At 50.2% G+C, this 10,494-nt stretch overlaps 1 protein-coding gene across 1 annotated transcript in view; it reads left to right on the top strand.

Annotated features, from left to right (window-relative positions):
• Positions 1 to 10,494, top strand: part of LOC114071589 (exocyst complex component 6B-like) — a gene marked incomplete at both ends in the record, with an annotated part of 58,954 nt that overhangs the window by 37,613 nt on the left and 10,847 nt on the right. Inside the window, 5 exons of the mRNA XM_027909435.1 lie at positions 1,678 to 1,798; positions 4,239 to 4,310; positions 4,636 to 4,733; positions 5,190 to 5,295; positions 6,370 to 6,479. Coding sequence (XP_027765236.1) covers positions 1,678 to 1,798; positions 4,239 to 4,310; positions 4,636 to 4,733; positions 5,190 to 5,295; positions 6,370 to 6,479 — 507 coding nt within the window. The remainder of the gene's footprint in view (positions 1 to 1,677; positions 1,799 to 4,238; positions 4,311 to 4,635; positions 4,734 to 5,189; positions 5,296 to 6,369; positions 6,480 to 10,494) is intronic.

Raw genomic sequence — 10,494 nt, 5'->3', positions numbered from 1 at the left:
GGAGGGGATTCTCAATCCCCTGTTCTTTATTATCAACTCAAATTTGACAAGAGTCTTCCAAACCCATCCCAGCTCCCACAGGAGACTCCCAGAGACTTTTGATCCATCAAACCCAGGGGACAATTCACCTCATGATAATAATTTCAATATCTGTTCCCTGCAAAAAAAAAAAAAAAAAAAAAAAAAAAAGGCATTTTTCCTTGTAGTTAAATAATTTTTCCCTGCAGTTCAAGTATTTTCCCTGTACTTAAAGCATTTTTTCCTGCAGATTAATTATTTTCCCCCTTCAGTTAGAACACTTTTCCTTGTACTTTAAAGCATTTTCCCCGTATTTAAAGCATTTTTCCCTTTCCTTAAAACATTATTCCCTTCAGTTAAAGCATTTCTTCCTGCAGATAAAGCATTTTCCCTGTAATTTAAACATTTTCCCTACAGTTGGAGCATTTTTCCTTGTAGACAAACCATTTTCCCTGTACCGAAAAGCATTTTTTCCCTGCATTTAAAGCTTTTTTCCCTGTACTTGAAACATATTTCTCTTCAGTTAAAGCATTTTTCCCTGCAGTTGGAGCATTTTTCCTGCATTTAAAACATTTTCCCCTGAACTTAAAATCATTTTTCCCCATAGTTAAAGCATTTTTCCCTACAGGTAAATCATTTTCCCCCGTAGATGAAACATTTTCCCCTGCAGTTTAGGCATTTTCCCTGCACTTTAAGTATTTTTCCTTGTAGATAAAGCATTTTCCCTGCAATTGGAGCATTTTTCCCTGCAGATAAAACATTTTCCCCTGTCCTTAAGACATTTTTCCCTGCAGATAAAAGCCTTTCCCCTGCAATTAGAGCATTTTTCCCTGCAGTTAAAGCATTTTATCTGCCTTTAGAACATCTTTCCCTGCACTTAGAACACTTTTCCCTGCAATTTGAGCATTATTCCCTGCAGTTAAAACCCTTTCCCCTGCGTGTAAATAACTTTCCCCTGTATTTAAATAAATTTCCCCTGCAGTTACAACATTTTTCCCTGCAATTGGAGCATTTTCCCCTGCAATTAAATAATTTTTCCCTGCATTTAAATAATGTTTCCTTGCATTTAACTAATTCTCCCTGCATTTAAATGAACTTTTGCCTGCATTTAAATAATTTTCCCCTGCAGTTATAACATTTTTCCCTGCAATTGGAGCGTTTTCCCCTGCATCCAAATAATGTTTCCTTGCATTTAAATCCTTTTCCCTGCATTTAAATAAATTTTTGCCTATATCTAAACAATTTTTCCCTGCACTTAAATCATTTTTCCCTGCAGATAAACCATTTTTCCCTGCCGATAAACCATTTTCCCAGCAGTTGGAGTGTTTTTTCCCTGCCCTTAATGCACTTTTTACCAAGTTTACCCAGCGGCTCCTTTGGGAATAACAAGCTGGAGAACCTGGAGAAGGGCAGTTCTCCCTTTGTGCCTCCTCCAGAGTGACATTCCCGGGGTTTTAACTCCCCTCTCCAACACCAAAACCCCCCGTGGGGTTAAAAAAAAAAGGGGGAATAAACCATCCGGTGCTGCCAAAATTCCACGTGGGCACCTCCAATACTCAATCTCCGTGTGCTCCCATCCCACATATCCATTCCTGGGGGGCTCAGGGATGTCTCCAGAGGCGGGATGTGAACGCAGGGCTGTTGTCCCCCCTCTCCCAGGTTCTTTGTGGTGGAGGATCACATCCTGCACACGACTCAGGGCTTGGTCAATCGCGCCTACCTGGACGAGCTGTGGGAAATGGCCTTGTCCAAAACCATCGCCGCCCTCCGGACACACTCGGTGAGTGGGAGCCTTGGCTGCCTTAGCCCTTCCTTGGCTATGACCTGTCGTGGTTTAATATTGACTTTTTCAAATTATTCCGTGCTTTCCCTCCCTTATTTTCCCAATGAGTGTTTTAAGGAGAACACGAAGGCACGCAGCTCATTCCCGCTCCCATTCCCGGGATTCACTTCATTTCCCTACAGGACTCGGTATTTTCAAGCAGCAGACTTTATGTTTATTTTCTCCTTGTTATGTCACTGATTATTTTTGAGAAGCACCTGCAGAGGGATTTGATTTGCCCCCCCAAAAAATGGAGGGGGAGGAAAGCATCTCCTTGGCACATTCCTCAGGAGGGGAAGAGGAAGGACCAGACCCTCTGTTGGACCAGGGAATGGCTGGAGCTGTGCCAGGGCAGGCTCAGGGTGGATCTCAGCAGAAGGTTCTTCCCCCAGAGGGTGGTTGGCACTGCCCAGGCTCCCCAGGGCAGTGGGCACAGCCCCAAGGCTGCCAGAGCTGCAGGAGGGTTGGGATGATCCTCTGGGGCACAGGGGGGGATTGTTGGGGTGTCTGTGCAGGGCTGAGGGTTGGACTGGCTGGTCCCTGTAGGTCCTTTCCAACTCAGCACACTCTGTGATTAATGAGTTTCCACGAGTCTGTTTTTAAATTGTTGGGCCCTTTTCTCCAGGGAGTACAAAGTGTTGAGGCCCTGATGCCCCCACAGCTCCCTGGGGCTGGCACAGCAGGGGCTGCCCATGCTGGGGGTGCAGGTCTGCATCTGATGGGGTGTCCTGGGAACGTGGGGGGAAACCCAAAGGTCCTTTGCTGAGGAAACCCTAAAATTCCTGTGTGGAGACACAAAAAGCTGCTGGTTCCGAACCACACAGAGTTCTGCAGGAATGTGCTCTTGACTTCAAGCTTGGCAGGTGGGGATAATCCATGGGGTGACAGGACACAGGGAATGGCTTCCCAGTTCCAGAGGGCAGGGTTAGATGGGATATGGGGAAGGAATTGTTGTCTGGGAGGATGGGGAGGCCCTGGCACAGGTTGGGCAGAGAAGCTGTGGCTGCCCCTGGATCCCTGGAAGTGTCCAAGGCCAGGCTGGAGCAACCTGGGCTGATGGAAGGTGTCCCTGCCCATGGCACGGGGTGGAACCAGATGGTCTGGAAGGTCCCTTCCAACCAAACCCATTCCATGACTCTTCTCTAGACCTGGAGCTCTTTGGGCTGAGGGACCACAGAAGCTTCCCAGTGTTCCCTGGCTCCTTCCACCGAACTCCTGTGTTCCAAAACACCCCACTGGCTTGTAAACCTGTGTTTGTTTGCCTTTAAAGTGGGAGCAGGAGGGGGGCCGGGCCCTGACAGGTTGTTTCAAGTGATGCCAAACTTGCTGCGTGAAGTGGCTGCCAGGACAGGGGTTTGCAGCAGTCAGGGAGCATTCCACGGTTTCCCAGCACCACCCCTGTGGTCATCACCCTTTTCCCTGGGCACAGCTCACCCTCGGGCTCCCACACACACCAGTGCCCTCCATCCCATACTGGGACCCCAGGGGGAGGTCTCACCTTGGGGAGGTTGTTTCAGTTCTTCCAATTCAGCCAAATTTACGCCTGCTTTTTCTTCCTCGCTGCAGACAGGGACATCTTCTATCACTTCTGAGAGCTTTAGGGCGTTATCTTTCCTTCTGACTCTCTTTTTTTTTTTTTGGACACTGAGCTGGAAAAACGTATGTCTTCCAGCCTTTCCCACTGATTAATGGAGCTGTTCCTCCTGGAGTTTCCAGCGAGCTCTAAATCTGTTCCCTTCAAATCTGCTTCTCTTCTTTCCAGCTCGTGATCCCTGATTCTATATTTGGGCAAAAATCTGTCTGAAACTTTTGCATCTTCCAGCACGGGGAGTTTTTGTGTGTCCAGAGCGAGCACGTGGGGTGGCTCTGGGGGGGGACACCAGCGCTGTCACCACGCTCAGCCGTGTCTTTGGGGGCTTTGAGCAGCGCCCTGACCTACAATAAATCCTTGTGTTGGAGTTCTGACCGTTCATTTGTTGAAATCCAAGCGTTTTCCCCTCGGCCCGAGCCGCTGCTGCTTCATTACCGTCAGACACAACACGGTAAATATTGCAGGAGGAGCTGCTGTCGTCCTGCCCTGACAGTGTGTTGATTTGCTGCGTCTCCTCTCGCTCTCCCAGCAGCTCCTGGGGAATCTTAGAGACACTTCAGGTATCTCTGGAGCACCCAAAGCTCTTGTGCATCGTGGAGAGGCCTGGAGAGCAGCGCTGGGAGGGGAGATACCCTTATCAGCCCCCCTTGCCTGGCCCTGGGTGACATTGCTGCGGGATAAAAGCAGCTGATCGTGAGGCCCTGCCCTTGTTATCGCCCCAGAGATAACACAGGGGGGCTGAGGGCAGGATTTTTTTTCCGTGCTGTGCAGTGAAAGCCGTGTTTTAATTTCTCCCCTTCTTTGCAGTCCTACTGCTCCGACCCCAGCCTGGTGCTGGACCTGAAGAACCTCATCGTCCTCTTTGCTGACACACTCCAGGTACACAGGGGGTGGGGACCACTCTTCAGCCCACTCCATGGTCACAGGTGTGCCCACCAGAGGGCTGAACAGCTGCTGAGGGCTGGCTGTGCTGGCCTGGCTTCTTTTTTGGCATTGGACTGGGGAACCTGCTTTGCCCACGGACCAAGCCTTTGATAGTCCTTGGTAAATCAGCCCCTAAATCCATCCACCAGCACCCTTCACCTCTGGGGTGGCGGTAGAGGAGGGTTTGCCCACCTGCCCCCTGTTAAATAGAGAAAATGATCTCCAACTGCCTGTTGGTGGCTTTTCCCCCCCCTGAAGTTGCTCTCTTCCCTCATCCCAGGGCTATGGCTTCCCAGTGAACCAGCTCTTTGACATGCTGTTGGAGATCCAGGACCAGTACAGTGAAACCCTCCTGAAGAAATGGTCAGGAGTTTTCAGGTAAGAGGCTCTTCCAGCAGACCCAGGAGATGCCCCTCCCAGAGGTGTCTTGGCCCCTAAATAAAATCTTTTGAGGGTTTAATCAGAGAATCACCAAATGCTCTGGGTTGGAAGGGACCTTAAAGACCATCTTGTTCTACCCCCTGCCATGGGCAGGGACACCTTCCATTATCCCAGATTGCTCCAACCTGGCCTTGGACACTTCCAGGGGTGGGGAAAGCACCATAATTGCAAGTTCATGTTTTAATTTTGGGCAACAGCAGGACTCAGTAAGATCCTGGAGCAGGGAGAGCCGATTGAAATAGAGTTGTGGGGATCCTGTGAGTGCTGAGATCGGTGCCATAAATCTGGGCAGACCAAAGGCTTTGCATCCCAGGGGGACAGGGCTCTGGTTCCATTATGGAGCTCACGTGGACAGTCAGAGCTCCCTTTCTAACTTTCCTTTCCTTTCCTTAGAAATATACTTGACTCAGACAACTACAGCCCCATCCCGGTGTCAAATGAAGAACTTTACAAGAAAATAGTTGGACAGTTCCCATTCCAGGACCCTGAACTTGAAAAGGTGAGCCTTGGAATGGGGAGCGTGGCTGCTGCTGCAGGAGCATCCCATCCCTTTGGGGGGGACATGGAGAACTGCCAAGGGAAGGGTCAAAAATAACCCACACCCACCTCCCCAGACCACATAAACAGCAGAAAAGAAAGCAAGACCAGGGGACAGAGCAAATATCCCTTCCATGTGTTGGGTTTCTCCAGGTGTGGGTGAGGAAAACCTCGTTGATTTTTGTTTCCACCTCAGGGATGTGCAATCAGCTGAACAGCCCTTGCAATGCACGGGAGATTAAAATATCCATTGATATTATTCCTGTTTTATGAACCATGTTCTTGACCTTTATATGTTTTAATCTCTTATCTAAAGAAAAAGAGCCCAACCAGGTGGTGTACCTTGGCTTTTCCACGAGTGTGTGCTCCCAAAACTGGTGTGTATCCAAGTCTGATGTAGCCAGTGCCCCCCAAATCCTGCTTGGCCTTCTGGCAGCCAGGAAACTCCATCCCAGGGGGAACTTCATTAGGAGTGGGAAGGGGTTTTGAGCCAGATTTCAGGAAGTGTTTGTCCTTCCCCCCAAATGAAGTCACGGGGTCTCACTGTGTCACTGCACTTCCCACTGAGCGTGTGGTGTGGGGAGAAGCTGGGTGGGGAAATTTGGTGTAGGAAAACCTGTTTCCCCATTGGTTTTTGGTGTTTTAAGCAAATTCTCACCTCGGGCAGCACCTGGGGGAGAGGTGACCAAGCAAAGCACCTCGTGCATGGCTGGGAGAGAAACGTCGGGGAGTTCTCCCGGGGGGTGTTTTCCCGGGAGGGATTTGGGATGGGGAATGAGGCTCCTGTTTTTTGAGATCCTTCCAGCCTCCAAATCCCTCCTGCGCTCAGGTGCCATTGCTAAATGGTTATGTGGCCTTTTGCTGGGCTGAAGTGTTTACAAACCCCCAAGAATTGCCTCGTTGTCTCCTTGCTGGAATTTGCTAAATGCCGGAATTAATCCAAATGCTTGGAGCACGCAGCTGGAGAGCAGTGGTGTCTCCTGGGGGGGTAGCTGCTCTTGCATGGGACTCTCTCCTGTGGTTTTTTTTTTTACAGCAACCCTTTCCAAAGAAGTTCCCCTTCTCCGAGTCTGTGCCTAAAGTTTACAATCAGATCAAGGAATTCATCTACACCTGCCTGAAGTTCTCGGAGGACCTTCACCTGAGGTAGGACCTTCACACCTGGCGTTGGTTGCACTCAGAGAGCTCCAGGGTTTCACTGAGAAGGTCTTTTCTTCGACCTTTCACCTTGTTCAGCTGTTTGGATAAACCCTGTCCAGGCTGGAGGGGGCTGGTGGTCTCCTTGGAGCGGTGGTGTCTTCAAAACTACCACAGGCAGGGACACCTTCCACTAGCCCAGGTTGCTCCAAGCCCTGTCCCACCTGGCCTTGGACACTTCCAGGGAAGGCAGCCCAGGACAACCCCAGCTGTATAAAAACTGAGGGAGTTGTTTCCTCCAAAAATGTTTCTGGAGCTGTAGGAAATAAATGAACCTGGTTGTGTCAAGAAAGGTTGTGGTGCCCACTCCTCGTTGGGTCAGGGCCTCCTGGAACATCTCTGACTTCCCCCCGGCCTCCCCTCAAGGGATGTGACTCCCAGAATTCCATGGATGTGCTGTCAGGAAGGCTCTGGGGCTTTGGATGTTGGTGTGTGAAAGAGTTTCGGCTCCTGGTTTCGGGGGTTTGTTTTTCTTGCTTCTTTTGGGAGTTTACATACAAATAACGTGATTGTTTGTTTTTTTTTTTTTTTTTGGTAAAGCCTGCAAAATATTCCAAGTGTTTACCCTCCTCTCTCTCCATCCCGAGGTGCTTTGATGCTGGTTTTACCCCTGTGTACGTGTGTGAGGTTGAAAACCAACTGTATTGGCCAGAAAGTGCAAGTTGGTGCTTTGCTTTGCTTGCACTCAGCAGCGTTTTCAGCTGGGTAGAGGCAGAAAAACTGACAACAGGGGGTTTTACTGCAAGCAGGGATCCTTCTTCCCTGCAAGATTTTTACGGGAAGGAAGGATCCTTCTTCCCTTCCACGTGCAGAGCTGCACTAGCAAGAGGTGGGAGTTGCAGGGGGGGAGATTCATATCCTGGCCATGACCTGACGTGGAGCTGCTGCTGGGAATGTGGGGAGGCCCTGGAATGAATTTCCCAGAGAAGCTGTGGCTGCCCCTGGATCCTTGGAAGTGTCCAAGGCCAGGTTGGAGCACCCTGGGCTGGTGGAAGGTGTCCCTGCCCATGGCAGGAGGTTTGGAACTGGTTGAGGTTTAATATCCCTTCCAACCCAACCCATTCCATGGATGCCCCAGCGCTGATGTGAAGCTGGGACAGCGCTCTGGGCGCTCACCAGGCATTTTGGTGCCCTGCAGGGTTTGAATTCTGTCCCTGTGAGCGAGGGACGCTGATCTGGGGGGGCCCTTTCTCCCCCCCTCCTGCCGGCGGCTCCTGAGGGATGATTGGTTTTGTCAGGGAAGGGAAGGAAAACCATCCCCTTGGGTCCCTCCTCGGGGGGGGGGGGGGGTCCCTTTGGACACGTAATTTAAATTCCTTTCGACATTGGGCTTTTCCAGCCCCTTCCCGAGGAGCTAGGGGGGGGGAAGGGAGCCCCCAATGCTGCCTCTTCCAGCCAAACATTTGGAATATTTCTCTGAAAACCCCTTTTGACACTTTCTTCATTTCACCCTGACAGCTTGAATTAGGTTTTATTAGGGAGCTCGGCTACAAAGCCGGCAGTGAGTTTTCCTTTCTCCTGCCTTTCTTTCTCTTCCCTGGTTGTCATTTATGTCACACCCCGGAGTGAGCGGGGTCAGCCCCGTCAGTCACGGGGGGGCCTGGAGGTCACAGCTACTGCCACGGGATACAGGACATCAGCTGTCATTAACCCAGACAGTTCCCTTCAAGATCCCGAGCTCTTTTCCCAAAGAGCAGAGCCCGGGGCAGAAAACAGAGCTTGGGTGTTTTGTTTTTTTTCCCCCCCCTAATTATTAATTTTTTTCCTAATTATTTTTTTATTTAACTACCTCCTTGTGTTTGTTGTACAGGAGTTTTCTCCTTTCTGTTGAAAGCTATTTTGCTCTTCACGTGTTTGGAGAAAATTCGGAGCTCCGTGTGGGTTTATAACACTTGGAATTTTTTCATATTGGCTCCGTTAATTTAATTTGGAGAAAGAAAACCTCCTGTATGAAATTCAGCGGTTTCCTCTTTGTTACAAGTGTGTTTTGAGTTCATCAAGTTGTCTTTAAAAGTATCTGCTCGCTGGAAGGCTTCCTCTTTCTCCAGTGGCATTTCCCATTTGAAAGATAGGGAATATCTTTGGGAAGCAGTGGGTGGAAGAGATGGGATGTGAGCTCTAATCTATCAGGATTTTTTAATTGTTTAGGTTTGGGGTGGGTTTTTTTGTGCTGCAAGCTAAACACCAATCCTGAAAGAACTCAGGATGCAAAGCACTGTGTGAAGTCATTAAAAGTAAAATCTTACAAAAATGAGAGGCTGGGAGAACTAAAATCAGGGAGGACCTTTGGAATTTGGTTGGGGGAGGGAGGAGGTGAATGTAGCTGCTCCTGTGTTTCCTAGTGGGGTGGGAGTGCTGCAGCTACTCCTGGTTGTAGGCTGAGTATGGATGGTTGGGAAAAACCTCAGCACTGCTCAATTCCCACCAGTTTGGAGCTGATCCATCAGATTTCCATCAGCTGTAAGTGGCGGGTGGGGAACACCCAACCACACTGTCCATATCTTTTAATTCTGTGCACTGAGAACAAATTGTGACCTGTGTGTGGGGCTGAGACCAATCCTCTGTGTCACACTGGAGGAATCCTGGAACGCTTGGAGTGGGAAGGGATCTTAAAGACCATCCAGTTCCACGGGCAGGGACACCTTCCACCAGCCCAGGTTGCTCCAAACTGGCCTTGGACACTTCCAGGGATCCAGGGGCAGCCACAGCTTCTCTGCCCAACCTGGGCCAGGGCCTGCCCACCCTCCCAGCCAGGAATTCCTTCCCAATATCCCATCTAACTCACCCTCCTTAGCTTAAGTCCATTCCCCCATGTCCTGTCCCCCCATCCCTTGCCCAAAGTCCCTCCCCAATCCCAAAAGGGCCTCAGTTGTTTGTACCAGGATTTAGCCCTGTGTATTTTTTGCTCCTTACACATTTTTTATCTCCCCTCTGAGCACGGATCCAGCCCTTCCTGCTTCCCCACCCCCTCCCCAGCTCCCACCCCGCTCCAGCAGGAGCTTCCCTCCAGTGCCACAGGCCCCTTATACCTCACCCTTTTTGCTTTAAATCTCCCCAGGTGTCCTTTTTGCCATCCCTAGATCCAAACCAGAGGGTTGGCTTTGTTGCCTCTGCTGTATTTAACCCTTGTGTTTGCTGGTGGAGTGGACTGGGAGATCTGGATTTTCCTGGGAGATGATGGACAGCCTGGGGGGCCGTGGCATGGTGGGGTTTGGGGCTATTTCTTAACTTTTTTTCAACTTGTCTCTAACTAAAACCTTATTTGAGGGCCCTTCCCATAGCATAGAGACCAGGAAAACCCATTTACTGGTTTCTTCTCCTCTCTCTACCTTTGATTTCTCTTCTGTAATTTATAAACCCCAAATCTGTCACCTTGGACACGTCAAAACCCTGGGAGAAGGAGCCAGGGGTGGGATAGCAGGAGGGAAATAAACTCCCTGGCATCGGTGATGATCTAAAGGAGACCCACACTAAGGTTTTGGCTGCTGGCTTTGGATGGAAATGATCAGGAGCTGCTGGTCCCACTCCGCTGTGTCCAGCTGGGAAAAGCAGACAGTGGCCGGCCCCTGGAAACCACGCAGCTTGGAAAAGCCAACTTCCAAAGATCAGGGAAAAGGAAATATTGGAGGGGCCTGTTGGGGAGTGCAGGGTGGCGGGGGGGGGAGTTGTGCAGCTGGGCTTTTCCTTGGGAAAAGGCAGCGGGACGTGGATTGCTCGTGGAATTCCAGCCGTGACTTCGCCCGGGAATGCGGATGGGCAGCAGTGTTTGCCTCTTCTCCTGGGAATGTCACAGAACCAGGAATATTCAGGATGGGAAGGGACCCACAGAGTCCAACTCAGATGTGAATGGCCCGGTTTGAGGGATTTCAGTGCAATTCCCAGGCAGCAGCACAAGGAAGGGCCGGAATAACCTCAGGAATGGAGCTGGCCAGAACATGGGGAGGATGAGCAGTTTGAGGAGCTG

This window comes from Empidonax traillii, unplaced genomic scaffold, assembly GCF_003031625.1.
Source record: "Empidonax traillii isolate 1590-97213 ecotype Southwest subspecies unplaced genomic scaffold, ASM303162v1 scaffold2128:size72475, whole genome shotgun sequence".
In the NCBI taxonomy this organism is placed as follows: domain Eukaryota; kingdom Metazoa; phylum Chordata; class Aves; order Passeriformes; family Tyrannidae; genus Empidonax; species Empidonax traillii.
This window is presented reverse-complemented; position numbering and strand designations above follow the sequence as displayed.